The sequence below is a fragment of the Oncorhynchus gorbuscha genome, linkage group LG24 (genome assembly GCF_021184085.1).
Source record: "Oncorhynchus gorbuscha isolate QuinsamMale2020 ecotype Even-year linkage group LG24, OgorEven_v1.0, whole genome shotgun sequence".
Lineage (NCBI taxonomy): Eukaryota > Metazoa > Chordata > Actinopteri > Salmoniformes > Salmonidae > Oncorhynchus > Oncorhynchus gorbuscha.
In genome coordinates, this window is record NC_060196.1 from 30170635 (window position 1) to 30198216 (window position 27582).

The 27582-nt window shown below is 41.9% G+C and overlaps 1 protein-coding gene across 1 annotated transcript; it reads left to right on the forward strand.

Annotated features, from left to right (window-relative positions):
* Nucleotides 1-130: 130 nt before the first annotated feature.
* LOC124012540 (antigen peptide transporter 2-like) lies at nt 131-4886 on the forward strand. Its single transcript, XM_046326286.1, has 11 exons — nt 131-1085; nt 1166-1280; nt 1453-1583; nt 1866-2071; nt 2275-2472; nt 2624-2752; nt 3009-3197; nt 3311-3484; nt 3729-3888; nt 3996-4132; nt 4294-4886. The coding sequence occupies exons 1-11, from the start codon at nt 551-553 to the stop codon at nt 4498-4500; spliced, it is 2181 nt and encodes a 726-aa protein (XP_046182242.1). The 5' UTR covers nt 131-550; the 3' UTR covers nt 4501-4886.
* Nucleotides 4887-27582: the final 22696 nt, after the last annotated feature.

Genomic DNA, 27582 nt, shown 5'->3' on the forward strand with positions numbered 1-27582 from the left:
TTAATGAGGTCACAGACATGGTCACGTATATTTGTGGACTGTGGGAACTGTTACCTCACATGAACTCCAAAAGGCGCCAAAGCGGGGAGCGCAAACGAGACCAGGGCATATACACACGCATACACAAAAGGGGTTCTTCCTTTGTCCCCATAGGAGACCCCTTTTTGGTTCCAGGTATAACTATTTTGGGTTCCATGTAGAACCATCTGTGGAAAGGGATCTACCTGGAACAGAAAGGGGTTCTCCTATGGGGAGAGCCCTTTTAGGTTATAGATAGCACCTTTTTTCCCCCGAAGAATGTAGGATAAACATGTCACCATATTTATTATGTCATAGAATACAAGCTCAATTGAAAGGTGCACAGTATTGTGTAGAATATTTCCCTCTGATTCTGATTAAGGCATATGGGAAATTGAAACTGAAACTAAAACGCTGCCTCTGAAAATATCTGAAAACAGTCCATTCAGTGGACAGGATCTTCATGAATTCGGGGACTTGCCATCTCTCACCTTTTAATTAATAGGTAGGTTATAGATTACAAAACATTTAGATGACAAAAATGATGCTTAGAACGTGCGTGTTCGCTATGGCTGTAGGTCTATGCATTGACATAACCACATTGGCTTTTGGCGAATCTATTTCCAAAACTGGAACAAGAACTTTTGATGCTTTCGGGAATGTGGTGCGTCTATGGGTTGTAACGGGGATTCGGTTAGTTTTACTACTCTGTTTATCGCTACTCACACTCGGATCGATAAAACCCGTATTCAAGCGCTGGTTAGCGGTGCACTGTTTCCTTGCCCCGGTCTATGAGACTGGGCGACTTATTCTGTATGGAGGTTCACCGGAGCGCGTGTATGGATCTTTGGGTCTGGGGAGTCCAAGTTTGTGGCCATTGTGTACCGTGGCAGCAGCTGCAGCAGCCTTATTTTGGGAGACAACCTTCCCTGACAGCAATGGAGAAAGCAACGGGAAACAGAAGACGCAGAAGGCACGAGTGCTGTTCATGAGAGTCCTCATCTTCTACAGACCTGACATCCTCCTTTTGGTTGGGGCATTTATATTCCTGTCACTGGCTGTCCTCTGTAAGTATTTCATTGCTGTTTTGAAATAAATAGTATTATATGATGATGATGTTGATGATGATGGTGGTGTGTGTTTTCAGGTGAGATGTTCATCCCATTCTACACTGGAAAAGTGATTGACATCTTGGGTACCCAGTACAGGTGGAATAACTTTCTCACAGCTATCATCCTCATGGGGCTTTACTCTTTGGGAAGGTAAGTTGATACAGCAGTATATACAGTCTCCTGTCAATATCGCACATTCCACGTTGTACGTTGTATTGTTTCAAAATGTTGGTGATTGAAGACGCCGACTTCTCTGCTGCAATGTGAACATCAGATTGATTATTCCAACACACCAATAGCTTAATATGTCTGTTTGTTGCAGCTCTTTCAGTGCTGGCTGTCGTGGTGGCCTCTTCATGTGTGCCATCAACAGCTTCACCTGCAGAATGAAAGTGAAGCTGTTTGGGGCCCTGGTGAAGCAGGAGATTGGCTTCTTTGAGACCATCAAGACAGGTAGAGACACGTTAATGATTCCAAACATCTTATGGTGGTGATCCGAAAGTATGATCAGTGTGCAATCTGTTGTCTCACTGGATCAAGTGGAAACCTTGTTTGTTTATGATATTTCTACTGTAGCTAAAATGCACATTCTATGGAACTTTCTTTGTCATTCAATAGACTGTCCTCTGGTGCGTGGCAGAATATCTCTTGAACCCACCGCCAGTTTGTTCTTCTATGCTCCTTGGTTATTTGACGACGTTAAAACAATTTACTTTCACCTCTGAACTGTCGTAGGTGACATCACGTCCCGGCTGTCCACAGACACCACCCTGATGGGCCGGGCGGTGGCCCTAAATGTCAACGTCCTACTGAGGACCCTCATTAAGACCGTGGGTATGCTGTCACTCATGATGAGCCTGTCCTGGAAGCTCACTCTGCTCATGCTGATGGAGACGCCCATCGCCGGCCTGTTGCAAAGCTTCCATGACAACTATTACCAGGTATAGTACAGTTGTTTGTGTCCAGAACAGAAGGTCCGGGAAATGATCCATTGGTGCCTGCAGACCCTGAAATTATTAGCTGAAATCGTTATACATTTTTTTTTGGTGAAAATACAGTACATTAGATGTTGACTGCTAAATGTACTGGGTAACCTTATAAAATAGAGTCCAGTAAATGTTATTGAGGGTTGATTGTTCCTCAGAGGCTCTCTAAGGAGGTGCAGGACTCTATAGCCAGGGCGAACGAGGCAGCGGGGGAAACAGTTGGTGGAATCCGGACCGTACGAAGCTTCAAAACTGAGCAGCATGAGGCTGGTCGCTATAACGACAGGTTGATGGACACCCACAATCTCAAGACCAGGCGGGACACCGTCAGGGCAGTCTACCTGCTCCTGAGAAGAGTGAGTATGCAGGGATCACTCCCTGCTCAGAATATGCTCAGAATACTTCAATTGTTTTTATTTGATTAGGAATAAGGAAAACTGCCTGTCACCATCTTTTATGATCTTCTGTGCACATTCTCATCACATTCTATGTGTTTGTGTGTCACAGCTAACAGCAGTGGTAATGCAGGTGGCTATGCTGTACTATGGCAGACTGTTTATCCAGCGAGGTCAGATGAGCACTGGGAACCTGGTCTCTTTCATCCTCTACCAGTCTGACCTGGCAGACAATATCAGGGTACGCTAATGCTACTTTACCTTTGTGTCTCAGCCCCATCCTTCACAGTGAGACAAATGTCTTTTCAACAACCGTTAACGTTTCATCAACCATTAAGAGTGTAATACATTTTACAAGTTTAATCGCAATGTATTCATTAAGAAAGTACATCATGTAAAAGTTGCTATAGAGACGAGAAAGATCATACAACATAAATACGTAGTAACTGTTGAAAATGTGAGTTACGATGACACAATTCTGCCCTCTGCCCTCTCAGACTTTGATTTACATTTTTGGCGACATGCTGAATTCAGTGGGGGCAGCTGGTAAGGTGTTTGAGTACCTGGACAGAGAGCCCCAGGTCAGCACCAAGGGGACACTCCAACCAGAGACCTTGACTGGACACGTCCAGTTCCACAACCTCTCCTTCTCCTACCCTACCCGCCAGGAACGCAAAGTACTGCAGGTAAAGCTTGCCTGGGAGGAAGTTGGAACAAGAGGCAGTTTCGTCATCACCACATTTTTGCATTTCCTTGTGCCATTGCTGAGGTACTGTCATTGGCTCTCTGCTTGTGTTAGGGCTTCTCTCTGGAGCTGAGGCCGGGTCAGCTGACTGCTCTGGTGGGGCCATCAGGAGGGGGGAAGAGCACCTGTGTCAGTCTGCTGGAGAGGTTCTACCAGCCTCAGCAGGGAGAGATCCTATTGGACGGACTGCCACTGCAGAGTTACCAGCACCACTACCTACACAGGAAGGTAATGTCGACAGCTACCAGAACCACTTCCAACACACCTGCACAGCAAAGTAATACAGCTACTCTTACACAGATATTGGCATTTTTACATGTCTAGAGAGCACAGGAAGATAACTGTAGCATGCCGCATTGTCTACCAACATCATTCCCTATTAGAAATCTTTGCAGAAGAAGAAACATTGCATTAAATTTGATGGGATGATTGGTGATAAAGTTTTTCACTGCTTGGGTTTTCCCTCTACCAGATAGCCATGGTAGGCCAGGAGCCTGTTCTGTTCTCTGGGTCCGTCAAGGACAACATTGCCTACGGCCTGGCAGACTGCTCTCTGGAGAGGGTACAGGAAGCTGCTCGAAGAGCCAACGCCCACAGCTTCATCAGCCAACTGGAGAAGGGTTACGACACAGGTACACTGGCCCATGATCAATGACAAATAGGAATATTCTATATATCACCGCTGGATGACCACAAGGAGAGACTTGATACATTTACTGTCTGTCTGTCCATCTATTAGATGTAGGAGAGCGGGGTGGTCAGCTGTCCGGTGGTGAGAAGCAGCGTATCGCCATCGCCAGAGCTCTGATCAGAGAGCCACAGGTCCTCATCCTGGATGAGGTCACCAGTGCACTGGACACGGAGAGCGAACACATGGTACGGCATCCCTCCTCACATGAACCATATAGTTTTAGCCTTCCATCATCCATACTCTCAATATGGTTAGTGCTAGTAGTTTCACATACGTACTACCTATGACATTCTCTGTAGGGTTAGCGCTGGTTAGCGGTTTCACATATCTGTTATCGCTGTCTCAGGTCCAGGAGGCCCTGGCTAGCTGCCCCTCCCAGACCCTGCTGGTGATCGCTCACAGGCTGAAGACCATTGAGAGGGCAGATCAGATCATTCTGATTGACCAGGGGACTGTCCAGGAGCAGGGCACTCACCAGGAGTTGATGGACAGGAAGGGGAGCTACTACAAACTAAGAGAGAGACTCTTCACCGAAGACGACGTGCCACATTGACAAAACAATGCTACTGTTTGAACTGTAAATAGTGATGTCATTTTCTCACTCTCTTTCTGACCAATACTCACTACCTCCTAATATACTGTAAACCACATGTACAGTACATCACAAATGTATGTAAATATTGAATATAATTAGATTTAGGGGGGTTTCATAAGAGATGGACACTTCTGTTGGTGTCATTTTGTTATCTTGTATGAGTGGTTTTGATTTGATTTGATTGTATTGTATTCTTCCTATTCTATTTCTTAATGTTTGAATAATGCATAGAGGGACAGTGAGTGACCCATGTTCTAAAAAGGTTTATGATGTTCTGGAGCAAAAGTCTATTAAGTTGCCTACCCAAGAGAATAAATAATCTATTAAACATTTAAATCATTTGATCTGACGCTTGTTTGACATTTCCTGTACACATCCATACCCATCGTTGTGAATGCTGTTGTCTTTAGTGTTTTATCGGCGCAACAGACTTGTCTGCAGCCATTTTTGTGGTGAAGTGTAGCCAAAAGCAATGTTTGCCGGTATTTTTTATTGTGCATGTCTTACTTGTCTTACTTTTTAGTGGTGTCTGGTCCATTTGAATGTGTACATGAGCACATTTGATTGGGGTACGGAATAATTGTTATTTTATCACACAGAGCACTAAGTCTTGGAAAGTCCCTGGAGAACCGTCCCTTGTTCTTTGCCAAAGTTTTTGGCAGTCTGCCTGTCTGCACTACGGCTAAAGCCACAACAACATGTCAGTGCTCCAACACCCCCTACCGGAGAACAATAACACAGACCTCAGGAGAGATCTGACTAGTGCACATCACCATGAAATGGCGGCAGTCGAGTGTCATACTAATAGTGAGAGTTTCTTTTGGAGAATCGTTAACACTGATCAGGGGAAAAAACACTGCTACAATGTGTCTTGCAGGTGTTTTGAAGTATTCACTTGGTCAGTTTCTTGTGAGTTTTCTGCTCACCTTTATTGTTTGTGCATCTGCAGCACTGGTGTAGACATGCATCATCTAGTCATCCAAATCCTCAACTCAATCAAAGTGGTGATAAGGAGTACCTGAGTTTGTTTATTTTGGGGCTCTTGCGGTTTGAGCTCAGGACATTCGTGAGATAAGTGTCATGTGGCAACATTCATCAACTCAATTATTTTCTCAGTAGAAGTTTGCATTGTCAGTTCGACATATACAGTATATTTTCCTGTCCCTTTAAGGTTGGTGAGATATCAACAACAATCCACCTACCCACTGCCAACGGATACCGATAAGAAGGGGTGGAGGGAGAGCACAAAGGTGAAAATACCAGCGGCCATCTCATCTCAAGACCTTCTGGCATCACAAAATGTCCGACAATAACTTGATCTGTCTGGGTGAAGCGGCAATTGTGCAACCACTCCATGCCAAATCAGTTGGCTTGCAATCCTGCCAGTACTTTCTGCCTTTGCTTTCACTTTCATTTCAGTATACTTCACCAAGCAAAACAAGCCAACGCCAAATCCTGTGTCTTGTGACTGCTATTTAGTCTTGGATACTCAATGCTGTTAAACAAGGACGCAGGCTGACGTATTCTATTTTACTAAAATATGTGCCACTCCATTTAGTATATGTCACTTTACGTTAGGTAACATTACATTGACTTACAGTGGGGCAAAAAAGTTTAGTCAGCCGCCCCCAATTGTGCAAGTTCTCCCACTTAAAAAGATGAGAGAGGCCTGTAATTTTCATCATAGGTACATTTCAACTATGACAGACAAAATCAGAGAAAAAAATCCAGGAAAAATCACATTGTAGGATTCTTAATGAATTTATTTGCAAATTATGGTGGAAAATAAGTATTTGGTCAATAACAACATTTTATCTCAATACTTTGTTATATACCCTTTGTTGGCAATGAAAGAGGTCAAACGTTTTCTGTAAGTCTTCACAAGGTTTTCACACACTGTTGCTGGTATTTTGGCCCATTCCTCCATGCAGATCTCCTCTAGAGCAGTGATGTTTTGGGGCTGTTGCTGGGCAACACAAACTATCAACTCCCTCCAAAGATTTTCTATGGGGTTTAGATCTGGAGACTGGCTAGGCCACTCCAGGACCTTGAAATGCTTCTTACGAAGCCACTCCTTCATTGCCTGGGCGGTGTGTTTGGGATCATTGTCATGCTGAAAGACCCAGCCACGTTTCATCTTCAATGTCCTTGCTGATGGAAGGAGGTTTTCACTCAAACTCTCACGATACATGGCCCCATTCATTCTTTCCTTTACACGGATCAGTCGTCCTGGTCCCTTTGCAGAAAAACAGCCCCAAGCATGATGTTTCCACCCCCATGCTTCACAGTAGGTATGGTGTTCTTTGGATGCAACTCAGCATTCTTTGTTCTCCAAACACGACGAGTTGAGTATTCACCAAAAAGTTCTATTTTGGTTTCATCTGACCATATGACATTCTCCCAATCTTCTTCTGGATCATCCAAATGCTCTCTAGCAAACTTCAGACGGGCCTGGACATGTACTGGCTTAAGCAGGGGGACACATCTGGCACTGCAGGATTTGAGTCCCTGGTGGCGTAGTGTGTTACTGATGGTAGGCTTTGTTACTTTGGTCCCAGCTCTCTGCAGGTCATTCACTAGGTCCCCCTGTGTGGTTCTGGGATTTTTGCTCACCGTTCTTGTGATCATTTTGACCCCACGGGGTGAGAACTTGCGTGGAGCCTCAGATCAAGGGAGATTATCAGTGGTCTTGTATGTCTTCCATTTTCTAATAATTGCTCCCACAGTTGATTTCTTCAAGCCAAGCTGCTTACCTATTGCAGATTCAGTCTTCCCAGCCTGGTGCAGGTCTACAATTTTGTTTCTGGTGTCCTTTGACAGCTCTTTGGTCTTGGCCATAGTGGAGTTTGGAGTGTGACTGTTTGAGTTTGTGGACAGGTGTCTTTTATACTGATAACAAGTTCAAACAGGTTCCATTAATACAGGTAGCGAGTGGAGGACAGAGGAGCCTCTCAAAGAAGAAGTTACAGGTCTGTGAGAGCCAGAAATCTTGCTTGTTTGTAGGTGACCAAATATTTATTTTCCACCATAATTTGCAAATAAATTCATAAAAAATCCTACATTGTGATTTTTTGATTTTTTTTTCTCGTTTTGTCTGTCATAGTTGAAGTGTACCTATGATGAAAATTACAGGCCTCTCATCTTTTTAAGTGGGAGAACTTGCACAATTGGTGGCTGACCAAATACTTTTTTGCCCCACTGTACCAATGCAATAGCGGTCGTACAATATATAACTAATTGTAGGACGTATAGTATCGTATGTCTGGCTTGATTTTGACCCGTTTAGTATGATATATTACGTTCAACAGCTTTGGTCTGATATGATATTTTCAACTTGCATCAATATGCTACGTTCTGTTAGGATTTAAGGTTAGGGTTAGGAGTTATGTTAAAGGGTTATGGGAGGGTTGGCTAACATGCTAAGTAGTTGCAAAGTAGCTAAAAAGTAGTAAGTAGTTGCAAAAGTTGACCGTGATGAGATTTTAATAAGCAACCTTTGGTTTGGTCGACGTTTGCATAACACCGCCCTCCTTTAGTTTTTTTCCCTTAAGTAACCACCCTCCTTTAGTTTTTGCCTTAAGTAATCTACTGTCTGAAGAATTGCAACATTTGCCTAGAACTAACACTGCAGATAGCAATACTGGGTGATTTGAAAAGCCATAGTCATTGGTGAGATTTTGGGGCTGCTTCTTGGCAATTTTGGGGCTGTTTCTTGGCAATGTCTCACATGGAATAGCCTTCATTTCTCAGAACAAGAATAGACTGACGAGTTTACATTTACATTACATTTAAGTCATTTAGCAGACGCTCTTATCCAGAGCGACTTACAAATTGGTGCATTCACCTTATGACATCCAGTGGAACAGCCACTTTACAATAGTGCATCTAAATCTTTTAAGGGGGGTAGAAGGATTACTTTATCCTATCCTAGGTATTCCTTAAAGAGGTGGGGTTTCAGGTGTCTCCGGAAGGTGGTGATTGACTCCGCTGTCCTGGCGTCGTGAGGGAGTTTGTTCCACCATTGGGGGGCCAGAGCAGCGAACAGTTTTGACTGGGCTGAGCGGGAACTGTACTTCCTCAGTGGTAGGGAGGCGAGCAGGCCAGAGGTGGATGAACGCAGTGCCGTTCCCCTCACAGCTCCGTAGGCAAGCACCATGGTCTTGTAGCGGATGCGAGCTTCAACTGGAAGCCAGTGGAGAGAGCGGAGGAGCGGGGTGACGTGAGAGTTTCAGAAGAAAGGTCTTTGTTTCTGGCCATATTGAGCCTGTAATCGAACCCACAAATGCTGATGCTCCAGATACTCAACTAGTCTAAAGATGGCCAGTTGTATTGCTTCTTTAATCAAAACAGTTTTCAGCTATGCTAACATAATTGCAAAAGGGTTTTCTAATGATCAATTAGCCTTTTAAAATGATAAACTTGGATAAGCTAACACAATGTGCCATTGGAACACACAAGTGATGGTTGCTGATAATGGGCCTCTGTACACCTATGTACTGTAGATATTCCATTAAAAATCATCCGTTTCCAGCTACAATAGTCATTTACAACATTAACAATGTCTACACTGTATTTCTGATCAATTTGATGTTATTTTAATGGACATAAAATGTGCTTTTCTTTCAAAAACAAGGACATTTCTAAATGACCCCAAACTTTTGAACGGTAGTGTATATTATTTTACACTAATACAATTGCTAAGAGAAATATATTTTGTTTAACAAATAATCTTTTTTTGTTCTTTAAAAAAAAAGGTCAAAATGATTGCCACCCCCGTTTTCAATATCTTTCAACGCCTCACCTCGCAAGGATAACGGCACTGAGCCTTTTTCAAAAATGTTTTATGTAAATGGAGAACACATTGGGAGGGATCTTTGACCATACCTCCATACAGAATCTTTCCAGATCCTTGACCACCTTTGTCTGAGCTTATGACCTGCCCTCTTTAATTCAAACCGCAGGTTTTCAATGGGGTTGAAGTCCTGAGACTGAGACGGCCATTTTGTTCATGTTGATTTTGTTGTCAATGAAACATTTAAAGGTCCAGGCTATCTGCCCCTTCCAGACCCTGCTGGTGATCGCTCACAAGCTGAAGACCATTGAGAGGGCAGATCAGATCATTCTGATTGACCGGGGGACTGTCCAGAAGCAGGGCACTCACCAGGAGTTGATGGACAGGAAGGGGAGCTACTACAAACTAAGAGAGAGACTGTTCACTGAAGACGATGCGCCACATTGACCAGAGCGATGCTACTGTTTTAACTGTAAATAGTGATGTCATTATCTCACTCTCACTCTGACCAATACCCACAACCTCCTAATATACTGTAAATCCCATACACATCATGACAGTGACATGAATAAAGCCAAATTGATGTAAATGTTGAATGCAGTTCGAGATCGGCAAGCAGCCAAGTGGTTAGAGAGTTGAGACAGTTAGGGAAAGGTCAAAAGACTTACTACTGTAAGTCACTCTGAATAAGAGTGTCTGCTAAATGTAAGATATTTTTACATCAGTGATGGAAACTTCATTTTTTGGGGTGTGAGTTGTTTTGATTTGAAGGTATTGTATTGTACTGTATTCTTCCCTTCATTTTGAGTGGCCCACGCTCTCTATTGTTCTTCCGTGACCCCCAGTTGACTGTAAAACCATTTATGGAGCAAAGGTCTATCATGTTACCTATCCAAGAGATAGGATCTAGTGTAGTGAACCTGCCATGGTGTAACCACTCCCTGCCAAATCTGATGCTTTTTATTGGCTATTGAGAGGCTTTGAAGTCACTCCCCAGTAAGAGCAGTCCTCCGACAAATGGAATTCTGCAGTATTTCAATTAAATGTTTCAAGGACAAAATGACTTAAGTGATGTATTTAAATATGTTTGTTGTTGTAGTGGGAAAGTAACATTAAGTAATCCCTGAAAATGATACTTTAAGGAAGCTGACTTGAAGCTTCTGGGGCTCGTAGAGTGTTTGTGAGAGTGTCGTCTTTCCATTGTGGGGTCATAATAGTTTGTTGTAGCTGCAGCAGCCACATTTGCCAAAGTCTATTTCAGTAACCAAGATAACTGAAAAGGGTTTCCAATGTATGATATTACCGTGATATCATATGATATAGTGGACCCCCCCTCCCAAGGGGAGCCCCAGGACAGAGTTTGGGAAACCCTGCTCCACAGGAATGAATGAAATTCTACAATATTTCAATTAAATGTTTCAAGGACAAAATAACATGTATTTAAGTATTTTTGTTGCGGTAGGGACAGTAAACATTCGTAATTCCTAAAAATGATACTTTTTATATATTTTTTTATTTTGTCATTTTTTATGTTTAGCTCATATAATATCATTTAAAAGTATGCATGAAGGCGTCTGTAATAGAATGCATGTGGCAAAAATAAATGTAAACATTAATACATTAATTTCTATAGCTTCCAAAATATTTTTTTTTACGATAGTGGGAGAATGCCAAGATGGAGGCACGGCTATCAGTCATCTAGTGTATATATGAAATATTGGTTTGCACTCCACAGGCGTATAATATCTCAGCACACTGCCCCCACCACATGATTTCAAATCATTTAAACTCAGATCTGGAATTAGGTCACGAGAAGTGGAGGGAACTGGCACAATAACAAAATTGAGGACAATCACAAGGGATAGTCAACTGCTGTGTTGGCTACTCAACTGCTGTGTTGGCTACATGCAAGAATGGTTTGGCTTCAGAAGTTTCCGTAGTTGGCGGTTTCCTTACTTACTGGCTCATCAGAACCTGATCCTTCCTAGTTTGCCTAGTAACTGATTATGTATTGGCAGTCAAATCATAGCTGGGAGCTCCCAAAACTACTGCAAGGAGTTAAGAGCATTAAGGTATAAAATCATGGTTACTGATGCCCTTGGGATGTCCCTACCATAAACTCTAATCCTAACCTTAACCCCTACCCTTACCCTAAACCTTAACCAGGACCCTTACCTAACCCTACCTTAACTCTTACCTTACCCCTTTTAAAATTCAACTTCAATGGGTTGACTTCAGAGTCGTAACATCTCAAGAATCCCACTTAGACATTTTCCAGAAAATAATGGTTATAAGGCACTAATAGATGGCCTTTGCTGCTATCTAGTCAGTGGATGATATTAGAGCTAGGCAAACAACCACATTATTGGCCAAATTTGGTCACTTTTTGTGACACAAATTCTAAAATAATCATAGAAACCCCATTTTATTTAATAGAGAACACTTTGTATTTAATAGAGAACACATTGTATTTCATAGAGAACACATTTCACATTTTGAAATTGTGACGACGTCGAGAGCTTTGTGGTCTGTGGGGAAATGACAGGAAGCCACAGGTGAAGAGAGGAAAGCGAGGCAGTACCGATGTGGCTATTATCTTAGGTCACACACATTCCTCATGGCAAGCTTTCAAAATAACTCATTGTTGACTTGAAGACTCACAGGGTGAGCTACACTCTTATTTAGACTGATGGGGCAGCGGTAGAGACGGTAGTTTCAAATCCCTGTATATTCAGATCTCTGTGTAGGCCTATAGTTACTCTATGCATACCAAGGGACGAATGAGCTGAATATCCAACTCCTCCTGTAAATGTGTTTATCTTGATGCCATATTAGACGATGTATATATCCTATATTTTTCAATTCTCCCCCAACCCCCATTTAATTTAAGGATCTACAAGCTGAGGAACAAGGAGAGGATCTCAGTATCTGCTGCCTCTATGCTCCTTGCCAACATGGTGGTCAACTACAGAGGGATGGGTCTCTCCATGGGCACAATGATATGTGGCTGTGACAAGTAGGCAAGTTAAAGTTAGGCCCTTCAGGTTGACTGGTTTGTGTGTCTCACTGTTAGAATAGATTGTCTAGTCTAGTCTTTTATTAACAAGTGATCAATGATATGGTCAATCATTTGATAATGTCAGTATTCAGTAATATCATCGGTCAGATGGTAGTCAAATAATAGTCAAATAAGTATGTAAAATAATAAGTATCATGGAGCCGTGACCTTCTGTCGGGCAACATTAAATGGCAGTCACTGTCTTCAATAAAATACTTTTTTTAGAGAACTGTCATAGTATTTTTTTTAACAATGTGGTTATGAGTATAAGACAATTATTTTATTTCAAATATTGAACAAAATAAAATCTTTAAAATTGTCTTTCAAATATAAGTTCACATTTAGAATTTATTTTCTCCTGCCACAGAACTTTCTAATGTGTTTTACAATAAACTCTTGTTAGATTTGTACGTCACTCTGGATAAGAGCGTCTGCTAAATGACTTAAATGTAAATGTAGATCTCACAGGTATTTGGAGAAAAAAACCAGGGCTGATATGACATTTTTGTTCCCCAAGAGGTCTAATAACCTTTTCATACCACTGAGCTAAACCAAACCAAGCTGAGCCGAGCTGAACTGTGCTGGCCTAGTTACGCAACTGGTTACGCATCCACCATTGATGCTGGAACCATTCTGAAAAGGACAATGTGAAAAGAAAATATCTGAATATTGTCATTTGAAATTTTAGAATAAAAATAAATAAACACAAAATAAATATATACTATTTCATGCTGGGAAGATTTTTCCATGACAGAGGCAACCAGAGTCAAGTGTTTAGAGAGTTGGTTTAGCTTTAAAAATATATATATATATTGTTCTTATTCTAAACATTCAGTGACATATGCATCATAATGTAGAAACTTCAAACATAGATACATACCATTCTATATCTATGGGCCCTAGTCTCTAAATACATGGCTCTGGAGGCAACCAAATCTCATTTACGGCACGCAAGAGTTAGAGGCGGGTCCGGTCCACATTATATTATGGTACGGGATTAAAGTTTCTTATTTTACCACACAGAAAGTCCCTGGAGGCCCGTCCCTTGTTCTTTGTCTATGTTTTTGGCAGTCTGCCTGGCTGCACCACTGCTAAAGCCACAAGACATCAGTACTCCACCTCCCCCTACCGGGGAACATTAACCTATCGATATAGAACTTAGGTGATACTGGCAACCATTTTATGACCAGATCTGCGACTGGTAAACATCACCACGAAATGGCAGCGGTCAAGTCGCATACAAATATTGAGCATTTCCTTTTGAGAATCCTTAACACTGATCAGGGAAAACACTTTGTGCATTTATCTTGCAGGTGTTTTGAAGTATTCACTTGGTCAGTGTCTTTTGAGTCTTCTGCTCACCTTTTCTGTTTGTGCATCTGCAGCACTGGTGCAGACATGCATCATCTAGTCATCCAAATCATTGACTTAATCAATCAAAGTTTTGATAAGAAGTGCCTGAGTTTATATACAGTATCCTCTCCTCTCCTGCCCCTTTAGGTTGGTGACTCATTAACAACAATGCACCTACCTACTGCCTACAGAGAGGGAGGGAGAGCACAAAGGGGAAATACCAGCAGCCATCTCATCTCCAGACCTTCTAGCATCACAAACTGGCCGACAATCAGTTGATCTGTATCTGACATGGGTGAAGCTGCAATTGTCTCACCCCTCCATGCCGAATCAGTTGGCTTGCAATCACACCCAATGATGTACAGTGCATTTGGAAAGTATTCCGACCCCTTGACTTTTTTTCTTACGTTACAGCCTTATTCTAAAATTGATTAAGTTGTCGTCCCGTCCCCCCCATTAATCTACACACACTATCCATAATGACAAAGCAAAAACAGGTTTTCAGAAATGTTTGCAAATGTATAAAAAATGGAAATATCACATTTACATAAGTATTCAGACCCTTTACTCAGTACTTTGTTGAAGCACCTTTGGCAGCGATTACAGTCTTGAGTCTTCTTGGGTATGGCGCTACAAGTTTGGCACACCTGTATTTGTCTCTGCAGATCCTCCCAAGCTCTGTCAGGTTGGATGGGGAGCGTCGCTGCACAGCTATTTTCATGTCTCTCCAGAGATGTTTGATCAGGTTCAAGTCCAGGCTCTGGCTGGGCCACTCAAGGTCATTCAGAGACTTGTTCCGAAGCCACTCCTGCGTTGTCTTGGCTGTGTGCTTAGGGTAGTTGTCCTGGGAAGGTGAACCTTCACCCCAGTTTCTCCCATCTCCACAGAGGAACCTTGGAGCTCTGTCAGAGTGACCATCAGGTTCTTGGTTACCTCCCTGACCAAGGCCCTTCTCCCCCGATTGCCAGCTCGAGGAGAAATCTTGGTGGTTCAAAATTTATTCAATTTAAGAATGATGGAGGCCACTGTGTTCTTGGGGAGCTTCAATGCTGCACAAATGTTTTGGTACCCTTCCCCAGATCTGTGCCTTGACACAATCCTGTCTCAGAGCTCTACGGACAATTCCTTCGACCTCATGGCTTGGTTTTTGCTTTGCCATGCACTGTCAACTGTGGGACCTTATAGACAGGTGTGTGCCTTTCCAAATCATGTCAACTCAATTGAATTTACCACAGGTGGACTCCAATCAAGTTGTAGAAACATCTCAAGGATGGTCAATGGAAACAGGATGCACCTGAGCTCAATTTCGAGTCTCATAGCAAAGGGTCTGAAAGCTTAAGTAAATAAGGCAAAAATTATTTAAAAAACTGATTTTATTTTGTCATTATGGGGTATTGTGTGTAGATTGATGAGAATTTGTTTTATTTAATCCATTTTAGAATAAGACTCAAACGTAACAAAATGTGGAAAAAGTCAAGGAGTCTGAATAGTTTCCAAATGCACTGTATATACATTCTGGATTGCTGATGCTATGTATTGGCCATTGACTGGCTTTGTAGTCACCGGTCGGCCATATTGGCACTCCCCAGTAAGAGCAGTCCATAGTAATGGATGTAATTCTACAGTATTTCAGTTCGATGTTTCAAGTACAAAATTACATGTATTTAAGTATTTGTTTTGTTCTAGTGGGGACAGTAACATTAGTCATATTTAAAAATGATACTTTAAGGACATTTTTTAAATACTTTTTACTTTTATCATTAGCTCAATTAATATAATTAATATAAGTATCACTAAAGTTGTCTGTAATATAATACATGTGGTAAAAGCTTTATAAACTATAGCTTGCAAAATATTTCTTACAACGATGGGGGAGTGCCAAAATGGAGGCACGGTGGCTTCAACACAGCGCCCCATAACCGTCATCTAGTGTATATATAATTTATTGATCGCATCATGTTGGAAAGTACCTTCTGCCTTTGCTTTCACTTTAGTAAAACCACTTCACCAAACAAAACCATGCCAAGCCCTGGGTCTCGTGACTGCTATGGAGGCTTTGATACACAATATTGCTGTTCAACAAGGACACCTTATCTGATCGTAATAAACAAAAGGCTGCATTAGATGTCATTACACAGACTTGGTTTGGTGTTAGATATTTGAGAATAGTCTTAGCAAATGAAGCACAACTTCCAAGCCTCATCATCAGCCTCACCTTAGGTAACACATGTTGATAGTGAGTCACCACGGTGACCTGACACCGAAGATGATATCAAACATGCTGATTGTGGTAAACAAACAGCAGAAGTCCACTGCGATGTAAAACTAGAGAAGCCAGTTTGCAGCCACAGAGGATGTGTCACACACCAAACCAAAATAGGCAGATGATCTAAGATGTCTTCCTGTTTGTTAAAGCTTTAGGAAACTAGATAGTCTAGACTGGACCATTACTGAATGTGTTGTAGCTGCAGCAGCCTCATTTCCCATAGTCTATTTCAGTAAGTAAGATCACTGAAAAGGGCCTCCAATGTATAATATCACCATGATATCACATGATATAGTGGACCTCGTGTGGTATCCAGCTATGGTATTTTGATTGTCCTGATTTCTGACTAAGATACAGTGGTATCGTGCATTATTAAGGATTTATACCAGCCTTCTCCTGACACCACAGAACTTGTGTCAGGTAAACTCCCGTTGTCTTGTTGTGAATCCCCTAGATTACCCTGAAGACAGCACATTTTATTGGCCCTTATTGGTTCATCATCTTACAAGACGACATGCAGTTTCCTGTCCCGTTACAAAAAAATGTCTATGTGGTCTACTGGAAAGTCCTTTTGAGTGTGTTGAATTAAGGATTACAGTAGTTAGGGAGTTGCGCCCCACAGAGGTACAATATCTCAGCACACTGCCCCCACCACGTGATTTCAAAGAATTGAAACTCGGATCTGGAATTCGGTCACTAATGTGGGAGACAAGAATAGGAGGGAACTGGCACAATTTCAAACTTGAGGAAACTCTCAAGGGATAGTCAACTGCTGTTTCGGCTAATAAAAGATGGAATTGGGTACATGCAAGAATTGTTCCGCTTCAGAAGATTCCTTAGTTTCCTTACTTCCAGGCTCATCAGAATCTGATCCTTCCTTACTCCCATAGTAACTGATTATGTAATAGCAGTCCAATCAAATAACACCCAAAACGAATGCCAGGAGTTAAGAGGAACAAATAGACTGTATTTTCTGCTTTCTAGTGGATGAGATTGGATTTAGGCAAACAACCACATTATTGGCAACATTCAGCTACTTTTTCTTGACACTAATTCCGAAACAATCATAGAAAATATTTTATGTCATAGGAAACACATTAAACTTTAAAAAATAAATATATATTGTGGTTACACTCAAAAATATGAAGAGGTAAAATGGGCTCCCGAGTGGCACAGCGGTCTAAGGCACTGCATCTCAGTGCTTGAGGTGTCACTACAGACACCCTGGTTCAAATTCAGGCTGGATCACAACCGGCTGTGATTTGGAGTCCCATAAGGTGGCACACAATTGCCCCAGTGTCCCTGTAGGCTGTAAATTGGCTGGTGTAGGCTGTCATTGTAAATAAGAATTTGTTCCTAACTGACTTGCCTAGTTAAATTAAGGTTACACACAAGGGCTTTGTGGCCTGTGGGGAAGCCACAGGTGGTGAGAGGCAGCACAGATGTGGCTAATATATTAGGTCACACACATTCAGTATGGTGTAATTGCAGACTGCAATTTGGGGGTGTTTCTTGATGTCAGCTTTCCTTGATATCAGGAAACACCCATTGGTCAGTCCATTGATACCTGCCATTGGTCAGTTTTCACACTGCTTATTTCGAGGAGACTTCCCGGATTTACAATGTCCAAAAAACACTTGTTTTAAAGGAATGCTTTACATATGATAGGAATTGCATCATTTGTTTATACAGTACTAAGCGTGAATGTCTAGAACCAAAACATTTGATCATATTACTCCAGTGCTAACCTCCCTACACTGGCTTCCTGTTAAGGCAAGGGTTGATTTCAAGGTTTTACTGCTAACCTACAAAGCATTACATGGGCTTGCTCCTACCTATCTTTCCGATTTGGTCCTGCCGTACATACCTACACGTACGCTACGGTCACAAGATGCAGGCCTCCTAATTGTCCCTAGAATTTCTAAGCAAACAGCTGGAGGCAGGGCGTTCTCCTATAGAGCTCAATTTTTATGGAATGGTCTGCCTATCCATGTGAGAGACGCAGACTCGGTCTCAACCTTTAAGTCTTTACTGAAGACTAATCTCTTCAGTGGGTCATATGATTGAGTGTAGTCTGGCCCAGGAGTGGGAAGGTAAACGGAAAGGCTCTGGAGCAACCAAACGCCCTTGCTGTCTCTGCCTGGCCGGTTCACGTCTCTCCACTGGGATTCTCTGCTATACTCGGCCTTGTCTCAGGACGGTAAGTTGGTGGTTGAAGATATCCCTCTAGTGGTGTGGGGGCTGTGTTTTGGCAAAGTGGGTGGGGTTATATCCGGGCCATAGTGTCTCCTGACCTCTTCTGTCAGCCTCCAGTATTTATGCTGCAGTGGTTTATGTGTCGGGGGACTAGGTTCAGTCTGTCATATCTGGAGAACTTCTCCTGTCTTATCCAGTGTCCTGTGTGAATTTAAGTATGCTTTCTCTAATTCTCTCTTTCTTTCTCTCTCGGGGGACGTGAGCCCTAGGACCATGCCTCAGGACTACCTGGTATGATGACTCCTTGCTGTCCCCAGTCCACCTGGCCGTGCTGCTGCTCCAGTTTCAACTATTCTGCCTGCGGCTATGGGAACCCTGACCTGTTCACCGGGCGTGCTACCTGTCTCAGACCTGCTGTTTTCAACTCTCTAGAGACAGCAGGAGCGGTAGAGATACTCTTAATGATCGCCTATGAAAAGCCAACTGACATTTACTCCTGAGGTGCTGACTTGTTGCACCCTCGACAACTACTGTGATTACTATTATTTGACCATGCTGGTAATTTATGAACATTTGAACATCTTGGCCATGTTCTATTATAATCTCCACTCGGCACAGCCAGAAGAGGACTGGCCACCCCTCATAGCCTGGTTCCTCTCTAGGTTTCTTCCTAGGTTTTGGCCTTTCTTGGGAGTTTTTCCTAGCCAACGTGCTTCCACACCTGCATTGCTTGCTGTTTGGGGGTTTAGGCTGGGTTTCTGTACAGCACTTTGAGATATCAGCTGATGTACGAAGGGCTAATATAAATACATTTGATTTGATTTGAATGTCTGTGGATGCAAAACTAAGAGCATTTAACATGTTTAACCGCCATGAAACAGCACTAATAAACTTGACATTTACACTTGTCCAACACCTCAAAATCGTATTGCATAGCCTACAACTCTGTTGTGTTTGCCTAACACTGACACAACTAAACTAAGACTGTGTGAGAGGCTATATCTTTGGTGCCCCCCCCCCCATTTTGTCATCAGACCAGCCTCAATTCGATGGGTTATGGACTCAACAAGGTGTCGAAAGAGTTCCACAGGGATGCTGGCCCCTGTTGACTCCAACGCGTCCCACAGTTGTGTCACGTTGGCTGGATGTCCTTTGGGTGGTGGACCATCCTTGACACACACGGTTAATTGTTGAGCACGAAAACCCAGCAGCATTGCAGTTCTTGACACACTCAAAGTGGTGCGCCTGGCACCTACAACCACACCCTGTTCAAAAGTTACTTAAATATTATGTCTTGCATATTCACTCTCTGAATGGCACACATACACAATCCATGTCTCAATTGTCCCAAGGCTTAAAAATCCTTATTTAACCTGTCTCCTCCCCTTCAGCTACACTGATTGAAGTGGATTTAACAAGTGACACCAATAAGGGATCATAGCTTTCACCTGGATTCACCTGGTCAGTCTATGTCATGGAAAGAGCAGGTATTCCTAATGTTTTGTATATAAATACTATAAGCAATAGTTTTGACAAGTTAAGATGTCCTCACCTACCTGTCATGGTACATTTTTATATCTCTGCTGTCACGGGCGTCCTCCTCTTCATCTGAAGAGGAGAGGCGAGAAGGATCGGAGGACCAAAATGCGGCGTGGTATGTGTTCATGATGAAATTTAATAAAGAAAACACTGAAACACGTGCTTCTACACCTGCATTGCTTGCTGTTTGGGGTTTTAGGCTGGGTTTCTGTACAGCACTTTGAGATATCAGCTGATGTACGAAGGGCTATATAAATAAATTTGATTTGATTTGATACACACTATACAAAACAATAAACAAATAACAACCATGAAGCTAAATGAGAACTGTGATGACACAAGCAATCAACATAGACAATCACCCACAAACAAACAGTGAAACCCAGGCTACCTAAGTATGATTCTCAATCAGAGACAACTAATGACACCTGCCTCTGATTGAGAACCATACTAGGCCGAAACATACAAATCCCCAAATCATAGAAAAACAAACATAGACTGCCCACCCCAACTCACGCCCTGACCATACTAAATAAATACAAAACAAAGGAAATAAAGGTCAGAACGTGACATCTGCACACAAACCTCTCCAGTGTCATCAGAAACAAACAACAAACACACAATAACAATAATAATAAATAACAATACATTTTATTTAAACGCTTTTCAAGACACCCAAAGTCACTTAACACCCAAAGTGACTTAACACCCAAAGTCACTCAACACCCAAAGTCACTTAACACCCAAAGTCACTTAACACCCAAAGTGACTTAACACCCAAAGTCACTCAACACCCAAAGTCACTTAACACCCAAAGTCACTCAACACCCAAAGTCACTTAACACCCAAAGTCACTTAACACCCAAAGTCTTTCTTGCTCCAGTCAAATCACGTCAAACTGAATTACAATCTTTCAATTCACACAGAAGCTTCAGTTTCTTAGTGCTTGGATTAGTAATCCTATTGTTTAAGTTTTATTTTTGGTTTAGTTGGAGACATGAATCCTACATATCATTTGTTAACTTGTCAACAAGTTAATAGGCTATTTACTATATTGGAAAATTGATATTGAATTGTGTTTGGTTGTCAATGCAACCAAATATCAACATTTGAAGGAGATGTATATTTTGTGTCACTCACTAAGTCTGGCTTTAATTAAATGTATATGTTGGATTCACGTCTCAACCAAGAATCAAAGTTAAAGAATTGGACTAAATCAAGTCACAATTATTGCATTTAAAAGTTGATTTGATTTAGTCCTCTTTTTTTACTTAGATTTTTGGTTGAGATGGAGACGTTAATCCAACATGTTAATGCTTAACTTGAAGTTCAAATTTGAAATCGATCACTTTAATAATGACACTTGAAGAATGTTTACATATCTCATCTCATTCGGAAAGTATTCAGACACCATGACTTTTTCCTCAGTTTGTTAAGTTACAGCCTTCTTCTAAAATTGATTAAATTATATTTTTTCTCATTAATCTACACACAACACCATATAATGACAAAGCGAAAACAGGTTTTTAGAAAATTTTGCAAACAAAAAGACCTTATTTACATAAATATTCAGACCCTTTGCTATGAGACTCGAAATTGATCTCTGGTGCATCCTGGTTCCATTGATCATCTTTGAGATGTTTCTACAACAGATTGGAGTCCACCTGTGGTAAATTCAATTGATTGGACATGATTTAGAAAGGCACACTTCTGTCTATATAAGGTCCCACAGTTGACAGTGCATGTCAGAGCAAAAACCAAGCCATGAGGTCGAAGGAATTGTCCGTAGAGCTCCGAGAAAAGATTTGGTCAAGACACAGATTTGGGGAATGGTACTAAAGAATGTCTGCAGCATTAACAGTCCCCAAGACCACAGTGGCCTCCATCATTCTTAATTGGAATCGGGGGAGAAGGGCCTTGGTCAGGGAGGTGACCAAGAACCCGACAGAGCTACAGAGTTCCTCTGTGTAGATGGGAGAACCTTCCAGAAGAACAACCATCTCAGCAGCACTCCACCAATCAGGCCTTTATGGTAGAGTAGTCAGACCGAAGCCACTCCTCAGTAAAAGGTACATGACAGCCCACTTGGAGTTTGCCAAAGGGCACCTAAAGACTCTCAGACCATGAGAAACAAGATTCTCTGGTCTGATGAAACCAAGATTGAACTCTTTGGCCTGAATGCCAAGCATCATGTCTGGAGGAAACTTGGCAACGTCCCTACGGTGAAGCATGGTGGTGGCAGCATCATGCTGTGGGGACGTTTTTCAGCGGCAGGGACTGGGAGACTAGTCGGATCGAGGGAACAATGAAACGGAGCAAAGTACAGACTGGAGCGTAGGTTCACCTTCCAACAGGACAATGACCCTAAGCTCACAGCCAAGACTATGCAGGAGTGGCTTTGGGACAAGTCTCTGAATGTCATTGTGGCCTAGCCAGAGCCCGGACTTGAACCCGATCGAACATTTCTGGAGAGACATAAAAATAGCTGTGCATCGACGCTCCCCATCCAACCTGACAGAGCTTGAGAGGACCTACAGAGAAGAATGGGAGAAACTACCCAAATACAGGTGTGCCAAGCTTGTAGCGTCATACCCAATAGGACTCAAGGCTGTAATCACTGCCAAAGGTTTTTCAACAAAGTACTAAGTAAAGGGTCTGAATACTTATGTAACATACCCTTCGGAGTGACTTTGATAGCAACAGTCAATATATTTATACTGAACAAAACTATAAATGTAACATGAAACAATTTCAACTATTTTACTGAGTTACAGTTCATAAAAGGAAATCTGTCAATTTAAATAAATACATTTGGCCCTAATCTATGGAATTCTCATGACTGGGCCGGGGCGCAGCCATCACTGTGCCTGGGAGTGCATAGGCCCACCCACTGGGGAGCCAGTCCCAGCCAATAAAATGTGTTTTTCCCCACAAAAGGGCTTAATTACTGACAGAAATACTCCTGAGTTTCATCAGCTGTCCGGGTGGCTGGTCTCAGACAATCCCATAGGTGAAGAAGCCGGATGGGGAGGTCCTGGGCTAATGTGTTTACACATGGTTTACGGTTGTGAGGCCAGTTGGACATACTACCAAATTCTCTAAAACGACGTTGAAGGCGGTTTATGGTAAAGAAATTAACATTAAATTATCTGGCAACAGCTTTGGTGGACATTTCTGCAGTCAGCATGTCAATTGCACACTCCCTCAATCTGTGGCATTGTGTTGTGTGACAAAACGGCACATTTTAGAGTGGCCTTTAATTGCCCCCAGCACAAGGTGCACCGGTGCAATGATCATCACGTTGGGAAAAAGTCCCTTCTGCATTTGCGTTCACTTTCACTTTAATAGACTTCACCAAGCAAAATAAGCCAAGCCCTGGGTCTTGTGACTTCTATTGAAGCTGTTATACACAATATCGCTGTTCAACAAGGACACCTTATCTGATTATAATAAACAAAAGGCTGCATTAGATTTCATTACACAGACTTGGTTTGGTGTTAGATATTTGAGAATAGTCTTAGCAAATGAAGCACAACTTCCTAGCCTCATTATTAGCCTCACCTTAGGTAACCCATGTTGATGGTGAGTCACCACGGTGACCTGACACGGTCAAGGATATCAAACACGCTGATGGTGATCAACAGACAGCAGAAGTCAACTGCAATGTGAAACTAGAGAAACCAGTTTGCAGACAGAGAGGAAGTGTTGCACACCAAACCAATCTAAAATAGGCAGATGATCTAAGAACTCTTCTTGTTTGGCCAGAGTTCATGTCAGAATAACACTTACGGTTGCCCTGTGTTAAACTAGACTGGACCATTACTGAATTTGTTGTACCTGCATCAGCCTCATTTGCCAAAGTCCATTTCATTAAGTATGATTACTGAAAAGGTTTTACAATTTATGATACCTTGATATCACATGATATAGTGGATATAGTGTGTTATCCAGCTACAGTATTTTGATTGTCATGATTTCTGACTAAGACACAGTGGTATTGTGCATTATTATGGATGTGACACCAGCCTTTTCCACCTCCTGAGATGACAGAACTTAGTATTACATGGTTGGTGGGAGTCAGGTAAACTCCCGTTGTCTTGTTGTGAATCCCCTAGATTACCCCAAGGACAGCACATTTTACTGGCCCTTATTAATTCATCATTTTACAAGATGAGATGCAGTTTCCTGTCCCGTTACAAACATTTTTTAATGTGGTCTACTGGAAAGTCCTTTTGAGTGTGTTGAATTAAGGATTACAGTAGTTAGGGAGTTGCGCCCCACAGAGGTACAATATCTCAGCACACTGCCCCCGCCACGTGATTTCAAAGAATTGAAACTCGGATCTGGAATTAGGTCACTAATGTGGGAGACAAGCACAACCAAATTGAGGATATTCTCAAGGGGTAGTCAACTGCTGTTTTGGTTAATAGAAGCCGTTGTTGGCTACATTCAAGAATTGTAGATGCCTTAGTTGACGGTTTCCTTACTTCCAGGTTCATCAGAACCTGATCCTTCCTTACTCCCATAGTAACTAATTATGTAACAGTGGTCCAATCATAGAACACCCCAAACTACTGCCAAGAGTTAAGAGGAACAAGTAGATGGTCTTTGCTGCTATCTAGTGGATGAGATTGGATTTAGGCAAACAACCATTATCCGTCTACTTTTTTTGTGACACTAATTATTCCAAAACAATCATAGAAAACCTATTTTATGTCATCGGAAACACATTTTACTTTTTGAAATGGTTATAATATGCGTACTCTTAAAAAGATGAAGAGGTCAAGGGCTTTGTTGTCTGTGGGGAACCTACATGTTGTAAGGGGAAAGAGAGGCAGCAGAAATGTGGCTATTATTTCAGGTCACACACATCCAGTATGGTGTAATTGCAGACCGCGATTAGGGGCGTTTCTTGATGTCGGCATTCCTTGATATCAGGAAACGCCAATTGGTGCTTGCCATTGGTTAGTTTCCGCACTGTTTATTTCAAGAATACTTCAAGATTTACAATGTCAAAAAAGCACTCGTTTTAAAGGAACACTTTATATATGATAGGAATTGCATGATTTAAAAAAATACTAAGCGTGAATGTCTGGATGGCACATGATGGAAAACTATTTATCAGAATGAGCATTTAGCATTTTTTAATAGCACTAACAAACTTCACATTTACTCTTGTCCAACACTTCAAAATCATATTGCATTACCTACAACAAACATATTAGACCGTAAAAATAGTAAATGACCCAGTTAACATTACTAATGTTTATTGAATAACCATTTAGAGTTGAAAACATAACAGTCTAACACTGACACAAGTAAACTAAACTTAGACTGTGTGTGTGTGTATGAATTTCAGGCAAAGTGAGAGACGATAGCTCTGTTGTCTTCAGCTAAGTTAGAAACTTCACAATCTTAAAACACATGCTCAATTTGTCTGGGTCTGAACTCTACAAGGTGTCAAAAACGTTCCACAGTGTCACAGTCGTCATAACCAGGAGACCAAGGCACAGCGTGATAAGAATACATTCTTCTTTTATTTCACGAAGACCACTAAACAAAACGCCCGTGACGCTATAAGACACGACTGCTGACAGGCAACTACACATAGACAATAACCCACAAAACCAAAATGGAAAATGGCAACCTAAATAGGATCCCCAATCAGAGACAACGATAAACAGCTGCCTCTGATTGGGAACCAATTCAGGCCACCATAGACCTACATTTACCTAGACAATACCAAAACCCCATAGATATATAAAAACCCTAGACAAGACGAAAACACACATACCACCCTCATCACACCCTGACCTAACCAAAATAATAAAGAAAACAAAGATAACTAAGGTCAGGGCTAGACACACAGGGATGCTGGCCCATGTTGACTCCAATGTTGTGTAATGTTGTCTGGATGTCCTTTGGGTGGAGGACCATTCTTGATACACCCGGGAAACTGGCTCCTACTACCATACCCCGTTTAAAGGCACTTACATATTTTGCCTTGCCCATTTACCCTTTCAATGGCAAACATACACAATCCAGGTCTCAATTGTCTCAATTGGCTTAAAAATCCTTCTTTAATCTGTCTCCACCCCTTCATCTACACTGATTGAAGTGTATTTAGCAAGTGACACCAATAAGGATCATAGCTTTCAGCTGATTAACCTGGTCAGTCTATGTCATGGATTAGAGGAGAAGAGAGAAATAGAACATTGACGCTACTCATTTTTTATTTAACCTTTATTTAACTAGAACAAATTCTTATTACATACAATGATAGCCTACCCCGGCCAAACCCTCCCCTAACCAGGGTGATGCTGGGCCAAGTGTGCGCCGCCCTATGGAACCACCTATCACGACTGGTTGTGATACAGCCTTGGATTGAACCAGGGTCTGTAGTGACTCCTACTAGCACTGAGATGCAGTACCTTAGACTGCTGTGCCACCCAGGAGCCCCAAATGACGTTGATGACGTTATGACTTGAACGAGTGCTACTATAGGATCTGGGTCAGAGGAACATAATACATACACACATACACATAAACCTTAAAAACAGAGAGACATACTTGGTTTAACCCAGACCCCCCAGACACTCCCCAAACAAAGAGGGGCCAACCCTGATCCTGGAGAACTATAGGGTGTGCAAGCTTGGCAGAGGTGTAAAGTAATTAAGTAAAAAATACTTTAAAGTAATACTTAAGTCATTTTTGGGGGGAATCTGTACTTTACTATTTATATTTCTGACAACTTTTACTTTTACTTCACTACATTCCTAAAGACAATAATAATAATAATAATCTTCCGGGTTGGAGCGAGCGAGCGGTTGCATCCCCACTTCGGTCCGCAGGTAGTATAACTTTTCATTACATTTCATTACATTTCATTATAGTACAACGGTTTGATTTGTCTAATCTTAGCAATTTCTTCTTACCTAGCTACATAGCCGTCTTTGTATCAAAGATAATTGCGTAATTATCGTATTTCGTCGTCCTAACGTAGTCTACACTGCCATCTGCCCAGCAGCTAGCCAGCTAGCAAACGTCCACCGTCTACCGAATAGCAGCACTGTAGAAACTATTACACTCAACTGAACAACTTGATTAGTGTAGTGTTAGCTAGCTACATAGTTGTCTTTGCTGTCTTCGTATCCAAGATAATTGTGTAGTTTAGAGTGTGTAGTCTTAGAGTGATTATCTTAATTTACCGAGGTTAGCTAGCCAGCTATTTGTCGTCCTTAACGTAGGAGACACTGCTAGCTAGCCAACAGCTAGCCAACGTCTACCGAATAGAACTCAACAACCCGGTCGCATTCCGCTTCGCTTCACAGGTAGTATCACATTTTCATTTCATTTCATTACAGTACAACGGTTTGATTTGTTTGATCGTAGCTAGCTACTTAGCTAGCTACATAGCCGTCTTTGTATCAAAGATAATTGTGTAGTCTAGAGCGATTTTCTAGGTTAGCTAGCCAGCTATTGTCGTTCTTTTAACGCAACGTAACGTAATCAACACTGCTAGCTAGCCAGCTAGCCCCCGAATAGCAGCACTGTAGAAACTATTACACTCAACGGAACGACTTGATTAGTGTAGTGTCAACAACGCAGCCACTGCCAGCTAGCCTACAAAGTCAACAACGCAGCCACTGCCAGCTAGCCTACTTCAGCAGTACTGTATCATTTTAATCATTTTAGTCAATAAGATTCTTGCTACGTAAGCTTAACTTTCTGAACATTCGAGACGTGTAGTCCACTTGTCATTCTAATCTCCTTTGCATTAGCGTAGCCTCTTCTGTAGCCTGTCAACTATGTGTCTGTCTATCCCTGTTCTCTCCT